At 38.0% G+C, this 24758-nt stretch overlaps 2 protein-coding genes across 6 annotated transcripts in view; one reads left to right on the top strand and one right to left on the bottom strand.

The window, feature by feature from the left end:
• The first annotated feature begins 2762 nt into the window (after positions 1–2762).
• Positions 2763–6711, top strand: LOC117427189 (retinol dehydrogenase 7-like). Of its 3 annotated transcripts, none has more exons than XM_059033709.1 (5): positions 2763–3025; positions 3681–4011; positions 4753–5011; positions 5221–5384; positions 5676–5813. In XM_059033709.1, exons 1-5 carry the CDS (start codon positions 2996–2998, stop codon positions 5702–5704), a joined length of 813 nt encoding a protein of 270 aa, XP_058889692.1. In that variant the 5' UTR covers positions 2763–2995; the 3' UTR covers positions 5705–5813. The 3 variants fall into 3 exon arrangements, with proteins under 3 accessions (XP_058889692.1, XP_058889691.1, XP_033901533.1); XM_059033708.1 differs by having other exon boundaries at positions 2765–3025; positions 3755–4011; positions 5782–6711; XM_034045642.3 differs by having other exon boundaries at positions 2766–3025; positions 5782–6711.
• A 2345-nt stretch (positions 6712–9056) lies between these two features.
• LOC117426690 (low-density lipoprotein receptor-related protein 2-like) overlaps positions 9057–24758 on the bottom strand; it is a 60756-nt gene continuing 45054 nt past the window's right edge. For all 3 annotated transcript variants that reach the window (XM_059033705.1, XM_059033706.1, XM_059033707.1), the window contains 29 exons: positions 23934–24086; positions 23409–23579; positions 23093–23316; positions 22667–22844; positions 22335–22531; positions 21453–21698; positions 21000–21128; positions 20353–20472; positions 19554–19670; positions 19306–19422; positions 18497–18634; positions 18251–18373; positions 17898–18026; positions 17402–17533; positions 16884–17015; positions 16047–16190; positions 15735–15900; positions 15270–15398; positions 14971–15191; positions 14524–14703; positions 14029–14148; positions 13765–13855; positions 13123–13190; positions 12620–12737; positions 12210–12339; positions 11772–11882; positions 11545–11655; positions 11200–11271; positions 9057–10655 (listed from right to left, as the gene is read on the bottom strand). In XM_059033705.1, coding sequence (XP_058889688.1) covers positions 10482–10655; positions 11200–11271; positions 11545–11655; positions 11772–11882; positions 12210–12339; positions 12620–12737; positions 13123–13190; positions 13765–13855; positions 14029–14148; positions 14524–14703; positions 14971–15191; positions 15270–15398; positions 15735–15900; positions 16047–16190; positions 16884–17015; positions 17402–17533; positions 17898–18026; positions 18251–18373; positions 18497–18634; positions 19306–19422; positions 19554–19670; positions 20353–20472; positions 21000–21128; positions 21453–21698; positions 22335–22531; positions 22667–22844; positions 23093–23316; positions 23409–23579; positions 23934–24086 — 4141 coding nt within the window. In that variant the 3' untranslated portion in view covers positions 9057–10481. The remainder of the gene's footprint in view (positions 10656–11199; positions 11272–11544; positions 11656–11771; positions 11883–12209; positions 12340–12619; positions 12738–13122; positions 13191–13764; positions 13856–14028; positions 14149–14523; positions 14704–14970; positions 15192–15269; positions 15399–15734; positions 15901–16046; positions 16191–16883; positions 17016–17401; positions 17534–17897; positions 18027–18250; positions 18374–18496; positions 18635–19305; positions 19423–19553; positions 19671–20352; positions 20473–20999; positions 21129–21452; positions 21699–22334; positions 22532–22666; positions 22845–23092; positions 23317–23408; positions 23580–23933; positions 24087–24758) is intronic.

Here is a 24758-nt window from a genome sequence, read left to right as displayed (position 1 = left end):
ATGTCTGGCATCTGTTTTGTATTAATTGTCCTGTCAAATTAACAGATTAAGTAAATTAACTACTTGTTGGTAGAGGAAATAAAGGCACGGGAAAATGGGAGAAAGGGACTGGTGTTGCAGAAACAAGAGCGTTGTGTTGAGCGCTCCGTGTAGAGAAAAGGAGCTGTGAGACCCGTGTTACTGTGCGCGGCATATTGGAAGTTTGGAGCGCCCAGAGGACCAAAAGCGAATTCTGATTCCATCGACCGTTCAATCACACCTCAAACTAGTCGCTGAATTGAGGTTGCGTGATTTTTTTCCCTCAGGCAGTCATCTGGACGCCTTTCAAATGAAGCCTCAGGGCCTCGTATTTTAAAGATGACCCAAATAATATTTCAATTAGTATATTGTGGCTCTTTTCATTAACATATTTTTCCTTAGTACATACGTTTGCGCTGCGACTGGCCCATCTTAGTACATCTACCCCTTAGTTTGTTGTTGACTTTCACCCAGTGTGGAGTTTTGTCTGACTGGAGTTAGAAGTAGTAAATAAAAATATAATGAGATTCAATGAGAAGTCTCCACAAATATAGGAATGCAAACGTGTTTGTGCGTGTGATGTGTTTGTTAAAACTATTTATGCTTTTAAACATAGTTTACATTAGTCTATATTTTTTTAAAATATTTAAAATTCCAAATATTTAAATGTGTTTGTTTTATTTGAGAAACCAAAGTTGGTATAATATTCTGGAGTAGTTCCAATTTGATATGTCCAATATAAATAGTATTAAATATAAAAAAGGGTGCTACATTGTATTTTACATTTATTTCGAGGTATTCAAATAATAATTGTAAATGTTACATCAGAATGTTGGTTTCAAGTTATGTCATGCATTATATAAGGCCAATAACAAAGAATATGGCAGTTTCAAGGTTTCACGGTTTTCCCAAGGTATATGTTCGCCATCTACTGGTTATATTTTAAAACACAGTTAATATGTTTTTCAGTGACTGCAGCTAAGTTTTGAGTTTTGCCTACAGCTAAAGAGCTATTTGCACAATTGTGCAACTTACCAATTACTTTCTTTAGCACTAATTAGTAAATGTGTCATAATCTGGGCCTACACACAGGTGTCTGTATGTTTTTTATGTATCTTGAGAAACTTGGTTTGGAAATTCTTAAGCATAGTCATTGTGAGTATCAGAACACGGGGGTATATGCAATCATCTGTCCACCTGTCTGTATGTCAAACCTATATTTGCATAAAGAGGACGTAGGTCATGGTGAGCAGCCTTCTCTTGTTAAGGAGAGCTGAGGTTTTTGTGACGGGGGCCGGATGCCCTGCTTGTATGTCCTTGTATAGCCAAAGAGTGCAAGGAAGTGTGAAGCAGCACTTTGTTAGCTATGGTAGTATCTTTCCACCATCAATATTTAAGGCTGGTCCATATTCTTACTAATTGACCTCACTGCCTAATAACCTGCCACTTCAAAGGGGACTATCGTGGAATATGTTGTTTTTTTTTTGTTTGTTTGTTTTTTACTGTGATCTTAATTCAAAGACTTTCCTGAAGTACAATTAATTAACAGTTTTATACCATCTTAAAAAACTAACATGTTGGCCTTGAAAACAGAACATGTACACCTCACCGTATGATGTGTAAAATTGTGTAAACCAACCAAATCAATTAACCATTAATTCTAGCATACCTCCAGTACAATGTACTCTTCATGCTACTAATCAATTATAATAGAAACTGGTGCCATTAAAGTAATATTATAACATGAATGTAACAGTAAAGAAAAACTAGTGGTTTCCTACTGCTGTAGTTCACATTGTAATAACAACAATAATGCCTATTGTGTCTTAGCCACTGATCTTGCTAACAGCAAACTGACAACTGTGTTCCTGTTCTGGTCCTGTTCCAGAAGACTAGTTTCTTTTGTTATGACATTTTAATTACTGTCTAACTTCACTCTCTATGAGCTTTGTAATGCTGTCACTTCTCCCTCTTCCCCTGAAAACCAGCACCCACAGCTGACAGCAAAATCTGGCCATCTGGTAAAACATAAAGGACGGGGGGCCTCTTGATGGACATTGGTGTGTTCAGAGGAGCTGTGAAGCATCCTGTGAAAGTGTTTCTGTTCTTTATTACTGAATCACTGAATGGTTTCCCAAATTCATTCACATATTGCAGTTAATTGCAAAGGAACCCAATTTTACCATTGTCTTTCACTGTGATGCTAACACAGACAATGGACAAATAAACCCAGTGGCTGCTATTCCTTCTCCACAGCTGCCCCTCTGTACTGCCCCTCTGCCATTACTGGACAGGGGAGTCACACAAGCACTCTGCTTAATTATTCCTGATGTGTCAACACTGTTGTTAGCTACATCCAGTTCAGTTTGTAAGCAGTACATCAGAAATGTTTATCACAGTTTCTTCATGATCATTTTGAGCAGTGCCCCACAATGACAGAGTAAATAAATAACTAACATATACTTTGTATTACTTTGGGTCTGATTACTCATGAGTACAGTTGTGCTCTGTGCAGAAGAGCTTGCATTCAACCAGGTTCCCATCTTATGACAACACCCCCAAATTCAGAGAAAAATGCTTGAAGAGACGTTGGGTGGATGGTGATGGCCTTTCTACAGGAAAGTATTTTTAAGCATCCAATACAGCTTTTCTCTGGGTTACCGTAGGTGAGGCCACCTTGGAAAGCTGCAAAACACACGTGGATTAGCTGTCACTAATCCTGACCCTTTGTATCATAGGGATTAGACTATTAACACAAGGATTTATTTGTTCTGTAGGCAAGTAAGATATTGGGAAGGATTGCTACAGTTTAACCAAAGGCAGTTTTCACTCAACATAGAACTCTAAACAAATTAGACATTCTTGGAAATCCTGTTTGAATTCGCAGGTTGGGCAAATAATGAAAGCATTGGAATATTTAACATATTCCTGAGCACAGGATTTTTAACAATTCAAACCTGCCAGCCTTATTACAGCAATGGATGGAGAAACGTATTCCAGTTATCATGTAAGTAATGTTAGATAGATTTTAAAAACACAGTACTGCTGTACTATTAGATAAACTGTTACATAATATGTATGTATGTGTTGTGTTACTCAGATGTTATCATGCCTGCTGTATTGTCCAAAAAATCCAAGTTTGTTCAGAATTCCAATTCTATTTTAAAACAAGACCAACAAAAATAAATGAAAAGTTCTGAACAAGTACCATATTTATCAAGCTGCTTGGCGTAACTAATATAAATTGATCAACAGTTTAGCTGGTGCAACATTTTAATTTCGTCTTTCTATCTTTTTGTTATAAATTATTACAGAAGTTGTAATTGTACATTAATCTTATTTTGTTTGCTATGTTTTTAGTTGACATCATTTAGAGTATAACGTTTCCCATTCCATAATTCACTATTTGGTTAATTCACAGCTATGCCATGTTGACAGTGACTTTGTATAAGGGCCCTTCATTTTTTGTTTGCTTTGATATTTGTAGAAACCTTGGTTCATAGAAATGTGTTTACTCAAATACCAACCATCAACTGGTTTTATACCTCTGTACAAAGTCTTTGAATCATGAGTATTATTCCCAGGAATACATTTAAATTCGCTAATATTACTGTACAGAGGACTAAAGATTATTTCTCTCCTTTTAATTTTTTTTTTTTTAGCCATTTGTATCACACCCAGTAGAGACAGTCATTTTGGGAACCATTTTTTCCTGCATTCTTTTGTGGTTCATTAGAGATGGTCTGAGAGTCGAAGGCATTGAGCAGAAGCATGTCTTTGTCACGGGATGTGATACCGGTTTTGGAAACCTGCTGGCAAGGCAGCTTGACCAGAGAGGGTTCAATGTCATAGCCTCGTGTCTGACAGACAAGGGAGGACAAGATCTACAAGCAGCGAGCTCCCCCAAACTGAAGACTGTCCTGCTCAATGTTACAGACAGTCAAAGCATTGAGAAAGCTGTGCAGTTTGTACAGACTGAAGTTGGAGATAAAGGTAGGAGGGCTTGCATTCTGATTCTTGTCACTGTTGGCGTGTTCTGTTTGTCAGCCAAGCATAAAGTAAAAAGTATGGAACTTTATATATATATATATATATAATCACCTTTTTTCAGGTATAAAGTCATTTTGTCTTTCTGATAAAACAGAAAAACATGACCATGTAGGAAAAAAAATGTGTGTCTTCTCTTACAGAAGTGTTACCTAATATAATATTTATATAGGATTAGAGAGAACCACACACTCAATATCGCTCCAAAAGTGTATATCTTTAATTGATAAAAACATATCACCAACACTTCGACACAGAACTGCCTTCACACCCTGACAAAGGCATTTCAGTGACGAAATGTTAGTGATATGTTTTTATCAATTAAAGATCTGCATTTTTGGAGTGCAAGTGAGTGCGCGGTTCTCTCTATTTCTATATTGATATATGGCTTCAGCCTTGTGAACTTGCACCTTGTCTACTTCGGTGTGCGGACCGTTTTTTCACCTGATATAATATTAACTTATAACAGGTATCAAAATGTTGTTCACAACTACATTTCGAGGTAATTACACAGTAGTCAGAGCAGGACTGACTTGGGAATGACCAGTTATTACAGTAATTACAATTCTATTAGTAAATGCATGGCTATTTATGCTCAGTAATTAAAAATGATGAAGATATTAGCCATTTAGATTTCCTGATTAAGTGTTATTTATTAAACTAATATTGATCTTTATACTGTTTTAGGTCTCTGGGGCCTGGTGAACAATGCTGGAAGAGCAACACCAATTGGACCAACAGAATGGATGCAAAAGGAAGATTTTAATAAAGTTCTTGACGTTAATCTCATAGGACTGATTGAGATCACCCTGAAGTTCCTTCCACTGATAAAGAAAGCCAGAGGCCGGGTTGTGAATGTTGCCAGTGTAATGGGCAGGTTGGCCTTTGCCGGTGGAGGATACTGTTTATCCAAGTGGGGAGTGGAGTCTTTCTCAGACAGCTTGAGGTAATGTGGATCATTAAATGTATCGTATTGTAGCTGTGTCAGTAACAGTGTCCTAAAATGTTCAAATTTAAATTGGCCATCTTTCTGCACCAGGTAAAGAGCGTAGTCCTGTCTGCACGTATGCCCAATACTTTTAAGTGAAATGTAAAAGTCTCAGGAAATAGAGAGTGCTGTTTTTAAACACCTACTTTGTTTTTTTTATTTCCCAGGAGGGACATGCAGTATTTTGGTATCAAAGTCAGTATAATAGAGCCTGGCTTCTTCAAGACTGGTGTTACAAGTTTAGCAGTAATAGAGAAGGACCTGCAAAGACTTTGGGACCGCCTCTCTCCTGAGGTCAGGGACTCCTATGGAGTACAATATTTTGACAAGTGTAAGTAAAAATTGTTTAATTTGTCTTCTAATAGAAATTTAACCTCCAGGAGGCAATTATGTGTAGTGTATTATACAAGCTGCTTAATATAGTTATAATGTTGTCTTGTTTATTATTACTAAATAACCAGTCATATACACACGTATTACAATTAAATAATATAAAGTAGTGCCATATTTTTTTCTCTATTCACTACACAATCGACAACTATTAATCTACTTGCAACTAAAAGTTGTACTGGCTAATGAGGCTGAATCCTCACAAACACACTGTGGTTTATTTGTCTTGCAGCACCAGCTGTTTTCCCACTATTTAGGTAATTTAACTTCTGGAGTTAACATAACCATTCTGGAATAGTTCCTGGCATGAGCTGGACCTTTCCAATCTTCTCTTCCAGATCTGAAAGCTCAGAGTCTCTCGATGAACACTTTTTGCAGCTCTGATATCTCGAAGGTCACAAACTGCATGGAGCACGCCTTGATAGCAAAGTACCCCAGGACTCGCTATGGAGCAGGATGGGATGCAAAGTTCTTCTGGCTGCCTCTCTCCTATGTGCCATCATTCATAGCAGATTTCATGTTACGTGCACTGCTGCCAACTCCTGACGCCAGCAGGCAACAGATAAAGTTGGCATTTAATAGCACTGATAATTTACAAAAAATACAAGTTAATCCCCATTAAAGAGTCTTTACTTCATAAGGGGTGTCAATGCCAATGGGTGGACACAACTGGGACAGCTCACTTACCCATATTGAGTCTGCAGCAACTAGATTTTGCTGGTGTGCAACTATGGACATTTATGATGCTGTAGCGTTTGCAGTGTTCTACAATCTACTGTTTATTTATTATTGTGATGTCTTCTATCAATTAAAGTTTGAAATACCGCATGAACATGGTTACAAAGTACATTAATGCTATATTGTATTTAAACTTTAACCCTTTGTTTAGTACTTTATAGTGTTTTATTTTTACAGTTTTAGCTTTTTAGAAAGAAAACCAGATTTGAATATGTTGCACCTCACTAACTTCCAAGGATATAGTCTCTTAAGCTTAATTTTATGTGGGTTGAAACTACATCACACTGTGTACATCGCTGTCATTTTCAGTACTGCAAAGCTTTTAACTATGTAAATTCAATATTGTTTTACATGGGACCTTTCACAAGAGAAGAGTTTTGTGTTGTGTAAAAAAAAGTATATACATATACATTGTTAAAGACAGTTAATCCTAAAAAACAATCTGTATTTATAATCTGTATTGTTACATACCATTTATTGTTGTAAACAATGTCTAAAAGAACACATTGTGTAATAAATATTATACTGTATTTAAATGTAGTGTGTCTGACTTGTTTAAACATTATGGGGTGGATGTACTAAAGTGTTGCATCTGTCACAATCATTGCAAACCACATGCAAACCAGTCGGAAGTCTAGCGTGAAATGTATTAAAGAAATTTAATTGCCTTAAATGAATATGTAATTCTGGGCGTTCATGCAGAAATTCACAAAAACAGGGTGGAGATGCAACCGAGTGCAAATGAGGGATCAAAAATATTGTAATGAGATGTACGAAAGCTGCGGCAATTGCGACATGATTTCCATTACATGAGAGTAGATGTTAAAACTTCATGCTGATTTGAACTCGGCTCTCGCCAAGATAAGCACCAACTAAGACGTAGCTTTACAGTAAACTAATGAGATCCATCTGCATGTCCATCCATTTGCGTTTCCTTCCATCTGAAGATGTAGCTATCCTTCTGCCTGGTGTTGATAGCTGAAGTGTACTGCTGTCTCCAGGGATCAGCTTATTTTGCCTCCCCAGCGCATCAGCACACACAAACGGCTGTGATGCTGGCTCCGGGGATCAAGCACAGTGCGGTCTCCCCAGCGCATCAGCATGACAACTGTCTGGATTGAGCTAAGTAGAGTACATCTCTGTGGTCTTCAAGTGGGCACCTTCCATCCTCTGAGTTTTGTCGACTAGCCCACAACATTTCGAGGGGAGAACATGTTGACCTGATGAGGAAACTGATCCTGCTCTGTTCCATTGTCCATAGGTCTTGCCAGCCGATCTTGCGATGCTCCACACTCTTCCATCTCATCCATTCTCCCTGCTTAGCCTGGGAAACTGCCTTTACGCACCTCATCCTCTCCTCTTGCTTTTGCACCTCATTGACTACCTGCTTCCTCTGTTGAGCTGGGGCTGCTTTGTGCCATATAGGAGGAGCTAAACTGAGACCAAGACCCCCTCTTTCATACTGAACTTGATATCACCAATTCGAAGGGCAGCCTTTGCATCTTCCTCGGCTTTCTTTGCCGCCCACTTTCTTTCAGTTTTCAGCACAGGTGCTGCCTCCCTTACGCATTTGTCGCGTGACTACCTTGGTGCACTTAAACTCCTCGGTTAGAGCGGAGACTGGTAGCTGCAATATTCCTTTACCATAAAGTCCCACTCTAATGAGGCAGCGTGGAACTCCCAGCCATTTCCTGATGTATGAACTGATTACAATTGACACTTCAAATTGCATCAATTTGTTAAGAACTTTTGAAAGCATGTTTTAAGCAGTCACAATTGTTGCTGGCATTTCCCAGTCCGCTTTTTCCCGTGTGTTGCCAGTTGTGCTCAATGTATTTGAGACAAACTAATTTTCACTAAAGTCAGGGTGTACTTACAAGCCTTCAAAACAAGTTTCTATGACATTTCTGGTTTTCCCAGCGTGTTGGGAGCAATAGACTGCACACATGTGCCACTAACCCCTCCAGCTCATTCTGAGCAACTGTATAGAACCATGATCTATTGTGTGTTAATTGTCTAGGCTACTAAGTAGAAGTTAAAAATAATAATTAAAATAAAAACAAAACCCTAAAATCATTTAGTTTCAATTTAAAATAATGTTTTATTGCATTGTACACCAATGTGTACAATGCAGCAGCATGATTTATTTTGTGTTACCAGTAAGCTAAAGTACAAAAAAAGTGCACTAGGTATTCATTTGATTTTACTACTGTACTGTGTACTGTATAGGCCTACTGTACAGATTTATATTTTTACATAATGTAATGTGTAGCCTACCCAAAACACATTAGTGTTATTTCAGCAGCAATGATTTATATTTAACATACATCGAGAACTGTAAATGTATGTGTGTGCGATTTTATCGTATTTTTTTTAAACCCGACACCTCTTTATGGTCGGACAAACATGTCCGGTTTAGTGAGGGGCTACTGTATGATTATGAAAAGCTTTTTGGGGGTGAAGTTTGGGGCCCCACTATAGAATCTGATGGGATTAAACTGCCTTTCATTTTTTATATATATAACAGTATTAAAATAGGTAAAATGAAGATGGAACAGAATGCATTGTACAGATGACGTTTACATTTAACAAAGACATTATCCTTTGGGGACGCTCTGCTGCAGCAAACCACAGCTCAACTGCCGCTATTTTATTTGAAAAAATGTTGCACAACTCTCACTAGAGATCTCGCTAAAATGACGCAAATAATATTTAAATTAGTATATTGCGGCTCTCTTCATTAACAAAATGTGCACTTTGCGAACTGTCATAATGAAAATGAAAATTGCGGTATGTTTGCGCTACGACTGGCGCATCTTAGTACATCTACCCCTATAACTTTAAAAAACATAAAAATAACACACACAAAAGGAACTATGATAAAATAACAGATTTATTAGATTATTTTTCAGCAGCATCAATTTGTTCCAGTTCTTGTTTTCTACTTAGAGTACATTGTAGGAATTTTAAATGTGTCCTGCATAATTATCACAAGTGTTCTACATATTTGTTTCGTATAAAGTTTTTTTTTTTTTTTTTTATTAAAGTAATAAAGTAAAAAAAAAAAAAAAATCATTATAACAGACTATAACTGTGCCAGTGTGTTTTAAAATGTTGGCAAGTGGCCTTAACGTTTAGGGTCACAACACATTATTGGCATAGGTAACTGAAAAGAGCTTAGTGTTTCAGTGTTCAGTTTAACTACACCAGACACCTTTCATATCCAAATAAAAAAAGGAAATTAAAACAAAAATAAGGTATAACATAATGGACTTGTTCAAGAATCCAGCATAGTTTGTTACTGCTTCTTCTACCTTTCAAAAAAAGAACAGGTTGACTTCACTGGACCACTCTTTCAAAGCGATAATACATTCAAATAAAATAATGACTGTTTAAAAACCAAAAGGTGAATCAAAGATTTCAGCAAATATCCATGAAAAATCACTAAGATTCATTTTTTGTTTTTCAGTGTTTACTATCAGCTTACCACTTCCGCCACTGAACATGTGGGCCTAAATTTCTGTTACTGAAAAATAACTTAGATTTATATGCAAATATACATTTTTAGTGAAGATTGAATATGGATGAGTATAATGTTCCACAGATATTCAAAGAATAGTCATTTCTGAAACATGTTTGTTTGGCATGCCACTAAAATGGATGTTTACTTTAATGTGAAGTAATCTAGGATACAATTTCCAAATAGCTACTGTATTCCTGCAAGAGAAAAAAAAATGAAATCCCAGTTTTTATGGTTTTCTGTTTCTCAAGCTAAAAATGAGGTATATAAACATGTACGAAGAAATGCATACAACTTCAGTAAGACTGCTGTGTCTTACAGAGCAGTGTGCACCAAAACCACACCTATTAGTTCCAATACCTCCCATCCAATTTGATCCTGCAGTTTATTCTTCATATTTGTAACTTTATACAGGTACCCCTATAGCAAAAAGAGTCTCTTTCCAGTAGCAACATCATTGACAGATAATCTTTAACAAATTTACAAATGTACAACATATTTATAATATTACTTTTAGCAGGTTCAGTGCAAAGATATACATTTAGTACATCAAAATTAAAAAAAAATGATTCATAAAAAATATGAGAATTGGCATAAGAAATATAACAAGGCATAGTTCAGCCAGACCTTCCAATCTGTATTCTATAAGGTTTTTCAACTATATAGGTATTCTATAAGGTTTTTTTTTGACAGTATTATTCTAGTTTTGCCCAGCCTGCATATAAAAATATATTATGTGCAAAGGAAAGTCTGTCTTTGATTCCCAAGTGCGAGACCTGGCTACATGTCACTGTCCTCTTTGACTAGGTTTGCTGTGTCTCTGAAAGTGTCCTCTGTTGGCGTGAATCCTGACGGCCGCTCTTTCTTTTGCGGCTTTGCCGGTGTTGAAAACGGAGAGGGTTCAGGAGCAGAGGCTTCTTCCTCAGGACCTCCCACGTTCTGATCATTATGCATCTAGCACAAAAGAGAGAAGAGGTAAGTTTAACCTCTAGGGACTGATGTCAACATATTTCATACCAGTCCCTAATGGGTTCTACTAGAAAAGTGAATTGTGATACAACTCTTTTATTATCTAAAATAATTAATATTAATTTCATCTGTGGCAGGGTAATGCATTCTCCCTTGTTCAGGGGTGAAGTGTGGCCAGGGGCGGAGCGATGCACGCAACTCCACCCTCTCCAAGGTGGCGTGGACCACTGTTTTTATTTTTATTTTGGCCCTTCCCTGTCAAGACGCCTTGTTTAAGTGGTCACAGACCAAGAATCAATAAACACTGCTTAAACCCGCATTTCTTCCCATCTGGACGTCCAGTTTGTGTACGTTGTCTTCGTCACCCACAGACGCTAACTCCCACACCATCCTTTGTTATATTTTAACTGACAGAATATAGTTAAAATATATGTATAATTGAGCTTTAACTATATACATATCATCTATATCTTCTCAAATTAAAATGTTTTTTTCTTCAAAGCATTGTATGCACATTAAAAATACTTACCTCGGCGTACAGTGGATTTTCAAAAGTTGTGCCTGGTTTCAGCTTTCTTTTAAAGAAACTCCACTTGGACTCCTAGAAAAAAGGTTTAAAACAGTAATGGCAAAACCTAATGCTTACTGCTAACGTATGCACTTGTATCTCTAATTAGACTAGAAGGTAAAACTAGCAGCATAATATACTATCAGCGTTTTAAAAAAAATACATCAGTGCTTGAAAGCAAGTGGCTTAACTGTAGGTACAGAACTGAAGTCCCATTTTCCAAAAAATCTTTAGACCTGGCTTTAATAGTAATGATCAGTAATGGTTTTGTGAGAATGTTTCCAATACCGCAATTCTGTAGCTTACCTGCGTTTCTATACTTGCCAGGGTTTTTTCCACTTCCACTGCAGGTTGCTTTGAAGAATAGGTGGGGTTCTCATAGTTTTCATTCTGCTCAGAATTCACATTTACTGTAACCTAATTTTTTTTAAATAGGTTAATTGAGACCCACTACAAAACATACAAAAGTACAACATAATTTTGTATCACTGTTCAAAGTATTACAAAGTAACATCCTCCAAAATCAGTCCTACCTGTGAAGCATAAATGACAGCTGGGTCACTGGCTGCATTTCCTGTGGTTGTGTACATGGGGTTCTCAAATGTGACTGGCTGTTTCCCTGCTTCCACAGCAAAGTCTTCATTCTATGATTGAAATTAGTAACAATGCATGAGGCATATAATAATAGGACCACGTATTTGGTATTTAACAAGATATTAGTACTCAAAACACAAGCACTGCATGGAATGCCCTTGAAACAGATAATTATGTGTCAGCATTCTGGTAGTGGTTCTCTTAAAGAAGTGGTTTTCAACCCTGGTCCTGGGAACCCCCTGTGTCTGCTGGTTTTCACTCCAACTGAGCTCTCAATTACTTAATTACACAGTTAAACTGCCGATTGTGTTTTTATATGAAAAAAGCAACATTATTGGGAACTAGAAAAATACAATAAACAGTAGACTCATATTTACCATCTGCATTGCTCTGTCTATAACAGAAACTCCACTAACTCCTGGTGGTCCCAGATCCATAGTAACATCATCTCCAGATCTGAATGTCACTCCATTACCATTTTCACTGGATTTTACCAAGATACCCAAACTGTAGACAAAAAGAAGCAATCTGTCAATACTTAAACTGTTTCAGATACAATTATTTAAAATAATCAGTACTAACTTATGTAATTAATTATCAAATACAGTAATGTTACTTAAAAAAAAGGATTTGCTTCAGCATGGTTGCTGTGGTTTGTGGCTCTCACTAATACAGTTTTGGTAACCAAATTGGTCAAGTTTTTAGTTTTTATGAGTGATGGAAAACCAAGAAAGCCTTTAGAAAATAAATATGTACTTTGTGTGTGATAATGGGAAATATATTCTACCTGGGCAGTTTAGGCAGGGTGGGAATAAGTGAACCAGTGCGTTTGTAATGCAGGAATCCTCCTACTGCCAGGGCCCCAATGATGAGGATGATAATCACTGCCAGCAACACAGCAAGAGCTAGAAAAAAACAAACAAGCAGATGACACATTGGGCTTTAATTTAGCGGTTTTAACTCAAATTGATTTATAATATATAGATGAGCCCTTTTATTGAGTCTTATACCATATAAAAAAAGTCAAATCCTTGATGTGTGAAATTCCCCCTTGTCCTCGAATGTGCCACAACAGCAATAGCATTGACAATATCTCAAGTGCTGGTGTAGTTTGCAGTGTAAATAAATAATATGTATTTTTTCTTTGTCCCACACTGGTCGTGGTTATAAACACCAAGCTGCTTCCTGCTTTGAAAAGTGTTAGGAACCATTGTCTGGTCAGTTTAAAAGGGTGACGTTTCCTTGCTGGCATGAGAGGATTTGTGTGTGCAGTTATAGTATGTGCTGTACCTGTTTCTTGAGGTGCGCTTCTTGATTTTCCAATTTCACAGAAACTTCCAGTATAGCTGTGAGGACACCTGTAAAACAGTGTACAATAATTCAGGGCCTGCAGTTTCACAGTCTGCAAGCAGCCGTTTTTTTTGTTGTTTTTTTTTCTTGTCATTTCAAAATTGTCTTCTTCAGACCTTCTTCAAAATCCCTTTAATAATCAAGTCCTTTCATCTTCTTAACATTATGAGATATTAATGTACTCTTAAAAAACATCTATACATGTGTATTTTACTAAGGCAAGGGCATCTAATCTAAAAACACCTGAACAGGTCATTACAATTACAGCTGCTGTAAAAACGCATTTTCAAAGTAGCCATGAATCCAGTACAAATCTGAAATGGAGATAAACACATGAAACTCTTCTTGCAGTGCCTTATGGACTTTGTTTTGCGCTATCATTGTTTTAACGATTCAGCACAAGTACAGTAAGATCGACCTTTGTCTGTTGACAGAGTAATTGTAATAATGTACTGTTAACAAGATTAAGTAATGGCAGCATCAGACGAGTTTACATGAACATGCTGTTTAAATAGTTATGAAAGGAAGCATCAGTTAAGCATCAACTGATAACATGTACTGTAACATGACAGCTGAACTTACTTGCACTTCGGCAGGCCCCCTTCATCTGTGTAGCACGTTCCGCCATGCATGCATCTGCATGCTGGCGGCATTGACAGTGGAGCTTCAATAGCTGCAGGAAATTAAAGCCATGCAAAAAATTAGGAAAATGTTATTAGCTGCAAATCATTTCATGCTTATATTAGTATGTTTGGTTGAGGAAGAACCAAAGCTACCGTAAAAAAGGCAATTCAGAACTTTACAGTTGAAATACAGGGAAATCGGAGATAAGTGGTTCACACGTACCTGCATCACATTCTGTGGTGCTTCCGCCCAATAACTGTGCACCCTGAGGGCAGGCACATGTATAGCCACCTGGTCTCAGCAAACAGAGATGACTGCAGACAGCCTTGCAGGGGTTAGGCACTGGAAAGCAGATGGAGTTAATTATATTCAAGTTTTTTTTATGCCACTATTTAATATAATATGTATTGGTTGGCTTGTCCAGTACATAAATACTGAAAGTCTGGGTCACAGGCATTTAGCATGCAGTGTTTGGGCCATGTCAGGTTAGGTTAAAATGAAGGGTACAATATATATCAAATGCTTCAGTGGTGGGACATTAATTCATTATGAACAGGCACTTGTATTGATGACCAAAACACTTCACTATGAAATAGTAGCTGTACGTGCTATAGCAGCACGATTACCACCAATTGCTAGAAATAACCATCAACACAGATAGTATTATAAAATATAAAGAAGCAGTAATGTCTAGCTTTTCTTAGTCTACTGTCTCACCTGAGTTGTTGTATCTATGTTCCTGGTAGATGCGAACTTGAGTCAGCCAAGGATTTATTGTTAGCACCTTCACCTTTTCTCCATTTCCAAATTTACTTGTTTTCCACACTTCACCCTTTTCCTTTGTTGTCCAATATATATGTCCTTCAAAAACATCCAGACTGTACGGATTTCCAATATCTAGGTTTATTAAAGAATGTGCAAAAAGAATAATTATGAAATGCTTGTAGTATAACATTCTATGTCGTTTTGAAAATAATTAGTTTATCATTAGAAAATAAATGTGCTCTTCTTGCATTATACATTTTACCACACAAATTATGTTTTGCATTGCATCTTCATGCTAAAGTCTCAAAAGTGTGATATCAGCATAATGCATGCAACATGTAAACCTTGTCAGACTTCACAGTAACAATTAAAGGCAGTTAATTATTTTCTTCGTGTTACCTCCAAAAATAACGATTTTCCTGTCAGTTCCATCGGTTTTCATAGATTCTATAATATTCTCTTTGGAGTCACTCCAGTAGATCCTGTCTCCATTTAGATAGTCAATAGTGAGGCCTGTAGGCCACCCAAGGCCATCCTTAACCAGGACCTGTCTGTTATTCCCATCCATCCAGGCAGACTCAATCTTGGGCTCTCTGCCCCAGTCAGTCCAGAAAATGGTTCTAAAGCAGACAAAAAAAAGTTTTATATATTGCACCAAAATGTAAATGAATAATATAAAAATCATCCAATGTGCTTACCCAAGTTTTGGATTGACAACAATAGCAGCAGGCTGGTCTAGCTCTGTGTGGATCAGCCACTTTCTGTACCGTCCATCCAGCTTGGCTACCTCAATTCTATTTGTCCCCGAGTCGGTCCAGTAAATGTGTCTGCAACACAACAATATGGCGTTAGGGTAAATGATGAAAAGAAAAGATTATGAAGCTGAACTGATAATAGTGTTTCACTCTCATACAAGGCATGGCGTAGCTCAGGGTAATAGTAGTGAATGAAGTAGTTCTAACTTGTATCATATAAGCTAGCATGTATAAGGTTTATTTTAGTCAACATACTAAAAAGATTTGGAATGCTGTGGATGACTGCTGAATTCTTCAAAACATTCCAGGATATTGGCATAGTATACACTTATGTACACTTATCCTCAATGTATAGAAAATAAAACATGAATCAATGATTTATACCTCGCAGAAAGTACTGCAGCCTACCTCCCAATCCAGTCGACTGCAATCCCATCAGGGTTTGCAATATACCGCAGATTCAAATCCACTTCCTTCACTGGGTTGTTACCACCATCATCAAAAGTGGTCATATAGGCCCGTTTGATAGCCCCAAACTGTGCGCCGCGTCCTAGTACAGTCCAGTACACCACACCTGAAAACAGGAGAAGCATTCAATCATGTAAATAAATTCTGTGGTGAGTCGTCAAGTGTTTTCTCTGAAATATCTATAAAATAGACTTCTGTTATCACTTGTGGCTTCAGCTTTTCATGGTAATAAATTCAAGTATTAATTCTTACTGAGGCCTATTCCTTCAGGATCCCAGTCATAGTCCAGGGCCTGGATGTGTTCCGCCTCGTCAACGTAGTCCGAGTACTGCTCCAAGGAGAGGTTGAACCTGCGGATGCGCACGTTGTCGGGCAACAGCAGCACTGGAGGGTTTCCTACAAGGGGTTAGAGAATGTGGTGAGAATCCATAGCCGTGTTACAAACCCGGTCACTGACGTATGTGTCAATATCAATGTGTAATTCTGTATCAAAATCTGTAACTCTTCATTTTTGTTTCTAATTATACTGTACTACTGGTATTAGGTTTTATTTATTTATTTATTTATTTCTTTATTTATTTAAACTGCTGATCATCAATCTCATTGTATTGTATCCTGATTACCAGACATGTAAATAATGTGCGTACATGGGTGCAATACACATGCACACTATAATAATTCCAAGGAAACTGTGATACTACATAGTTATATTTTAGTATTGTAGTAATCTCTTCAATGCAGTATTGCCAACCCCACTTCTGCAGAAATCATGAGACAGACTCTTAGAAATCAAGTGATTTGGCGTCTGATTAGCAAGATATTATTTTCCAAAACATAAACCAATATTTCAATGCTAAGAAACAACCAATATTTTGAATTAGTTTTTAAACCTCATTAACAACAGCTTATATTGTGTCTATAACACTTCAAATCTCTTACAAACCTCTATTAGTGCTTCTCAAAATGCATAACAAAATCAGACAATCCAGATCACCATTCAGCATTACAAACAACGTTATCTATTATCATACCTGTTACTGCTGCGCAGACAGCTGCTGCGAGGACACCTACTGGATTATTCACACTTACCAGGGGCTGCACATTCAATTCCATGCTGTTCACCAACAGATCTGAATCCCTCTGCACAGAAACACTCGTAATTGCCTTTGGAGTTTTGACAGTCCTGCGGGCATGTTCCATAGATAGCACACTCATCGATATCTGGCATTACAAAACAAATACACAATCTATGAATACAATGTCAACCTACCTGTATAAATTTGAGATACGGTTCACAGGGTACCCTCAATATCCGACTGATTTGCAGGATATATTACTTTTTAAAATGGGAGTCACTTAAAATGATTATCCGGAGGTCTGGGTTTAGATACCCAGTGAGGACATTGTGTATTCAAAAATACTCTTTTCACAGAAAAATAAAAACTGAATTTGAATATAATATTTCCTTAAAACATCCATTCCACATCTACATTGTCTTAATGTTAGATTCAGATCCCTACTCTGTACAAACTATTATTAATTCAAAACCCAAACCAAAGTGTAATGTTTGGGAGTCAGGTTTGCTATTAATTACCACCTTGACTTACCAGCGCAGGAGTTTCTGTCTGTTTCACTGGGTCCGTATCCAGGCCTGCAGGAGCAGATGAAGCCTCCCTCGGTGAGGTCGGTGCAGTTGTGCTCACAGATGTTCTCATTACATGTGCGATCTGCTCCACGGTCTGGGTGGAGAGGAAACATACAGAGCTTTGTTTGTTGTTTTATATGTTGCTATACTGTCTGTGAATTTTGTTAGACCAGAGTAAGAAGAGAAGACTGCCACAATCTGGTAATTATGCACATTATTGCTTGCTGATATTGAAGTTTAATAAAACATTAGTATTAAACTGACTAATTGTTGTATTGAGCTAATTACTCAGGTTAATCCACAAAATAAGACTCACACCAGTGAACCACTTAACAGACATGCAAGTACAGTTCTCACAGTTAATTGCAAATTGATTCCAGACATGTGGAAAAAACTAAGCTCCCTCAGGGACAGAAGATGTGTCACTATGCTGTATGCAATATATCTGGACTACTCACTGCAGCCTAGTTCATCAGAGTGGTCTCCACAGTCATCATAGTTGTCACAGGCATACTGCAGTGGAATGCAATGGCTGTTACTGCATTTGTACTCTTCTGGTGTGCAAGGTCCATGGGTTGGTGCTAAACCTGCAACAATAACAAAAAATAAAAATAAAAAAATATATATATATATATTAAATATGTACACACATTGGGATTTCAACTCTTAGAGGACAACGAGACTGGGGGAGCACAGGACTAAGTATACCTGTCACACAAGCTCTTAAAATGTCCCCCTATATACAACATACAAAACGCATCCATGACGGCACTGAGCACACTTTAATACTCCACTATCTAACGGCACTCACAGTGCTCTTGCTTCTCATCGCTGCCATCCCCACAGTCATCCACCGTGTTGCACAGCTCATGGCTGTAGATACAGCGGTTGTTGTTACAGCGGAAACGGAAAGGCGGGTCACAGGGAACATCCACTGAAATGGAAAAAACAACAAGGATAAATCAACTAATTAACGTACTTAACATTCCCCAAGTAAAAAAAAAAAACGAAACTTCATATCCTGAGTATTGTGACGGTAAAGTGAAAGATTCCCTACAGCAGAGATGCAGCTCCTCGTCTGAATTATCCCCGCAGTCGTCATCTCCATCACATTTCCAGTAGGGCTGGATGCACACGTGGTTCCTACATTCAAACATGAGTGGTGGGCAATAGGTGCCACCGGGATAACGTGTAGCTGTGGGAAACAAAGAACAAACCCTCCTGTAATATTAACCGTGCCCTCATATAGCTTGGGAATTATTTCAATGCATCTTTGTGTGGACAGAAATTAGTTAAAAAAAAGGATACATTTTATAATTTATTTCTTAGCAGATGCCCTTATCCAGGGCGACTTACAATTGTTACAAGATATCATTATTTTTACATACAATTACAATATTTTTTACATATTATTTTTACATACAATTACCCATTTATACAGTTGGGTTTTTACTGGAGCAATCTAGGTAAAGTAGCTTGCTCAAGGGTACAGCAGCAGTGTCCGCCACCTGGGATTGAACCCACCACCCTCCGGTCAAGAGTCCAGAGCCCTGACCACTACTCCACACTGCTGCCCTAATGCCTGAAGCATTATTGCACTAGTGAAGGTTGTGATTCTTAATGAATACTGCCAAGCAATTACCTTTCAAGGATTTGCTTCAGTGGTCTGCACCATATTTTTTGGGTGTATTTTATTTGTTGCAATGTAATACATGGAAAGTGTAGGTAAATTGTTGAACTAAGGTTTTCAGTCAGAAACCTGAATGGTTAAAGTCTCAATAATAATAATAATAATAATAATAATAATAATAATAATAATAATAATAATAAAGTGTAATCTCTTTTTAGATAATAGGTCAGACTTACGGCATGTTAACTCGTCTGAGTAATCAAGGCAGTCGGCACTCCCATCACATTTGAACCTCTCTGCAATGCAATGGCCACTGTTGCACTGAAAGTAACCAGGATGACAGGTCCGCAGGTCTGCAGAATGCACGTCATGATTTTATTTAACAATAATTATAATCTACATTATTAACTTATAACAAAATGTACTTTTATATATATAAATTGCTATCCATGCAAGCTTAAGTGTTGTCCAATATCAAACCCACCACAGTCTCTTTCGTCTGAATTGTCTTCACAGTCATTGTCGTGGTCACACACCCAGCGGTCAGGAATACAGTGCAGATTGTCACAGCGATATTCACTCTCTGTACAGGCGCGAGGACCTGAGATCAAACAAAACAGGGGGTTACACATGCATGTGCATATTATTATTATTATTATTTATTTCTTAGCAGACGCCCTTATCCAGGGCGACTTACAATTGTTACAAGATATCACATTATACAGATATCACATTATTTTACATACAATTACCCATTTCTACAGTTGGGTTTTTACTGGAGCAATCTAGGTAAAGTACCTTGCTCAAGGGTACAACAGCAGTGTCCCCCACTGGGGATTGAACCCACAACCCTCTGGTCAAGAGTCCAGAGTCCTAACCACTACTCCACACTGCTGCCCTTAACTGCTTTAACTGCTGCAAAGTTCTCCAACCAGACTACTTATGTCCCTAAAATGGAATTGTAACGAGTTCACCTTTCCAAAACAGACACATCTATGTTCTATCCTGTGAAAATACTTCATATAAATAAAATAAACTACAAGCTTACTTATTATTAGAAGTCACCAAACAACTTGTCTACAAAAAGAGGCATAAAACCAAAAGAGCAGCCCATTTTCAGACTTGAATCTAGTATCAATGTGTTCAGTCTCAGGTCTATGCAAGGTATTAGGAGTTAATAATATTATATTTACAAAGCTGCTTAAGAAGCTTTAAAAGCAGCATTGTTTCTGTGTGGAAGTTAATCCCTAACAATGCGTTGGCAGTGTTGCGTTGAGACTTACTACAGCCTCGCTCATCAGACCCGTCTCCACAGTCATTGTCTCCATCACACTTCCAGCGCAGGGGGACACACTGGTGATTGTCACAGCGGAAATCTCCCAACGGATCACAGGTTAGCTCCTCTGGAAATTAAACCACACAAAAACACTCATATTGATGAACACTTCTTAAAGAGTCCCAGCCAGATCACACCCACTACAGCAACTGGGTGTCACCAGTAGAGGCAACAGAGCTTTTCCTTTATAGAGAAAAATTGAACATACAGTAGTAGGACCTCTTGTTTACAGTGCCTTGCCACTGCTGTGTCTTTAAATCAAAGAGATGTGTCCAGTTTTTCTATTCAGCGGTACAAAGCGGTGCTAAGAAAGGGTGAGGAGGTGATAAGTAAGGGGAGTGCAGTCGTCAGCATAATGAATACAGTGTTGTGTTTCCCCCACACTCTACTAAATCAAAGTGTCCGAGTCAGATCCTTCTACAGGGGAGGGAGTGTTCCTGTGAATACCTCGCTCTCCTGAACTATCTGTGCATTGTCTTAAATAGAAAGAACTTCACTAAGTGCAGTACATCAACTATGATTGATAGAACTGCATAAGCGGGCTTAAAGTATCACTGCGCATCTTAGTCTCTGTGTTTTAAATTGAGGACATACCACAGCCTTGCTCATCGCTGTTGTCTCTGCAGTCATTATACCCATTGCAGACCGACCAAAGAGGAACGCAGCGATAGTTTGTTTTGCAGTCAAACTCAGTGTGATTGTCACAACGATAGGCAGGACCCACTAGAAAAACAAAAACAGTAAATATTTTGGTTCACAAAGACAATGGCAGTCAAAAATAAGTGCGTGCTATAATACTTTATAAAAAGTTAATCAATTTCCAGGTCCCATCTCATAATGTACATTCATTTCTCAGATATTAACAAAAAGCCTACAAGCAGCATTATAGATATATAATGCTATAGCTATAGCAACACTCCAAATTTCTGTACAGCTTCCACAACGAAAGGTGTCACTCTGAGGTGCGACAGATAAGAAATAGCATGATGTGAGTGCAGAAGTTCAGTTATTATTCCAAATAATCTTCAGTGCATGTGCTGTACTCACTGCATTCATCATGAGGCTCATCAGAGCTGTCTCCACAGTCATCGTCCACATCGCACTTCCAGGTCTGTGGAACACAGCGGCCGTTGTTACATTTGAACTGGCCTGGGGGGCAGGTCCTGGTGGAACAGTGAGTGGTGTCCTCGTCCGAGTTATCACCACAGTCATTGTCCCCGTCACACTGCCACGCCTCGGGGATGCACTTCCTGTTGCTGCACTGCCACTGGTGAATTTCACACTGGTGATTGGCTGAAAAGAGGGGAGTTGAGGGATTAGGATTGGAGGTGACTTTCAGGAAACATTTCTTAACCACTTTTTTAAACATTTAAATTGCATTCCCTGCCTCAAGATGGCTTCCCATGCACCGGCATGGACCTCTCAGAACTACATTTCCCATCATCCTCCTGCTCACATATGTAACTGAGATGGATTTACCAGTGAGGATGATATGAAATGTAGTTCTGAGCGGTCCATGCAGGTACATGGGAACATGTAACACAATAAAATAAAAAGGTCCTTATGTGTCCTTTAAGGTGATATTATCAAACTTGACTTGAACAAACTTCTTGGTTAAAATTGTTAAACTGAACTTCTGGTTTAATGAGTGAATGTCAGAATAACAGGACAAAAAACACAAAATCACTGAATATCATTTCTTTAACTATAGAATGAAATTTAGATTGAAATTTGATGGGCAATATTGCTTACTTGTAGGCTAGTTTAGAATAAAGCAACAGCAACATGCTGACCGCTGCACCCCTTTCCTTTCTAAATAGTTAGCACTGAACATACATGAGTGGGTTCCTCTTATATCTAACCTAGTTGTACAGATTTGATTCTGAAGTACGATACAATAAATGTGATTTCAAATGTAACCCATCATACCGCACAGAACAGGCTCCTCATCCGAGCCATCTCTGCACTCCTGCATAGTGTTACACAGGAAGTGAGGGCTGGTGCAGTTTCCATCGTTACACTGGAACTGGCCAACAGGGCAGTATCTGGGAGGGCATGTGGAAGGTTCATCAGATCCATCCCTACAGTCACGCTGTCCATCACATTTCCACCAGATAGGGACACACCTGCAAGACAGAGAAAATCAGTGGATGATACACAAACATTACTCCTGTGCAATTTAAAGAATGTTTAGTTAAAGCTTTGCCAATAGGTCTCAGCCACTAAACTCCTAAAATGTGTTTAATTTTAACTCAATTTACCTTTCATTGTCTGCACATCTGTACTGGGTGCTGGAGCACATAGGAAGACAGCGAGCAATTCCACCCAGCTGGACTGTCACAAAGTTATTTGGGCACTCACAGCTATAACCCTGCCCGCCGTTTTTTATCAGACATAAGTGAGAGCATCCTCCATTGTTTACACTGCATGGGTTAGTCACTAGAGGGAAAAAAAGAGGAGAGTTATCAATCATATTAGCTAACTACCTTTCTATGTGAGCGGTGCCCTTTTGTTTTACAATTCGATAAATTCACAAAGCTGTTACCTATTTAACTGCAATAAACAAATTAAACCTAATTTAATGAATTAGGATGTTTGATGACTGAAAGTAATTCAATGGAAATAGTGGCAATGACAACATTGCCATTTCATCACAGTTTAAATTGTAGTTTGGAAAATTTGCTTACATATCGGTTGTCTGTAGGGATGGTAAACATGAATATCGAATGGGCGGTGTGTAGTGTTCACCAAAGCTGTCCTGCCTGACCCGTCATACTTGTTTCCTTTCTCCACAGTTCTGGTATTCCAGTCAGTCCAGTAAAGGGTGTCTTCAAACACAGTGATAGAAAATGGGTGAGGCAATGTTCCGTCATAGACTGTATGGCGGTGGTGTCCATTTAAATCTGAATACCTGAATACAAAGCAGAAGTGTGATAGAGAAATTAAAGGGAGCGAAACTTAAACTGGCCACAGAAACACTGGTACATATGAAGGGTTACTTACTCAATGTAATTTAGATGTGCATCTGCCCAGTACAGCTTATCATTGGTGTAGTCAATCGTGAGACCATTAGGCCATTCAATCTTAGAGGTGATTACAGCTGTCTTGTTGGTTCCATCCATTCCCACTCGACCAATAAACGCCTTGTATCCCCAGTCAGACCAATAAACATAGCTGGAATAAAGGACAGATAATGTTTTCACTTTTTTGCTGCCTGTCCTTTGTATCTGCTGCTGCTGTCTGTCTGCCCTGGAACACGACTGTGAATAATATCTTTGGTCTCAATGATCTGGATCATGGATAAATAAATTGAACTTGAAATTAAAATTTCACGAAACATAAAAAAAAAACGGCACTCAACCAAACTATTGTACACTACATACAAACTACTGTACACTGCATACATAACTTGAATTGCCTTTGATCTCACTTGCCTTTCATCCCACTGGTTGGACAGTATAAGAACTCTGATTTATTACTACATCCTTGACCTTTTAAAGCCATTAAAAAGTCATAAAGAGAACGTACCCATATTTCGGATGAACTGCTACAGCCCTTGGATTTTCAAAGCAGTAGCTATTGTTGGAGTCCACACAGTGTTCAGCCAGCTTTTTAACAAAACGTCCATCTAGCTCAGCCACGTTTAGACAGTCAAGGAATGCGTCAACCCAGTATAGTTTTCTGCAAAGAAAATTATGAACAATTTATTGCAAGCTATTTTATTAATATACGGTTTATGCTAAGTTCATGCTGTACATTTCCTAAAGTACTAGTTTGATGACTTTTTAGGAAATATATAAAAGGAAGATTGCATTTGATGCACAGCAGTTCTTGTTCCATTATTATCAACAGCAATTAGAGAAATTGAACATATGTTATGCAGTTTGGCTGTCATTACATAGATCACATGTACTGTATTTGGTTACTTTACAGTGCATGGTATATTGATCAAGGTATATATTTTTGATCCAATAATTTCAACTTTAAATGTACCCTCTCATGCCTGAATTTACCTAGGCTTCTAAATAAAATACACGTAAAAACAAATTATGTATTTGTAGACATTCCTTTTAATTCCACATCGGAAGTAAATTGCAATACAATATCCCACTCCCTGAATCAGACTATATATACACACAGACACACACACATACACACTCACACACACACACACACACACGTGGTAGACTGGCTATCAGGGATTGATAAGCAAAGCTGTAATTTATACACTGCTTCAATGATTTGAATTCCACACGGTTCTGTAAAAACAACAAATCTAAAGACTGGGAGATATGAATAAAATGCTTGCTAAAGTATAAAACTAACAAGAAATGAGCAGTTATATCATACTAC

The sequence above is a fragment of the Acipenser ruthenus genome, chromosome 11, assembly GCF_902713425.1.
Source record: "Acipenser ruthenus chromosome 11, fAciRut3.2 maternal haplotype, whole genome shotgun sequence".
Taxonomy (NCBI): Eukaryota; Metazoa; Chordata; class Actinopteri; order Acipenseriformes; family Acipenseridae; genus Acipenser; species Acipenser ruthenus.
The sequence above is the reverse complement of the archived record's forward strand: the minus strand, read 5'-3'. Positions and strand labels throughout refer to the sequence as shown.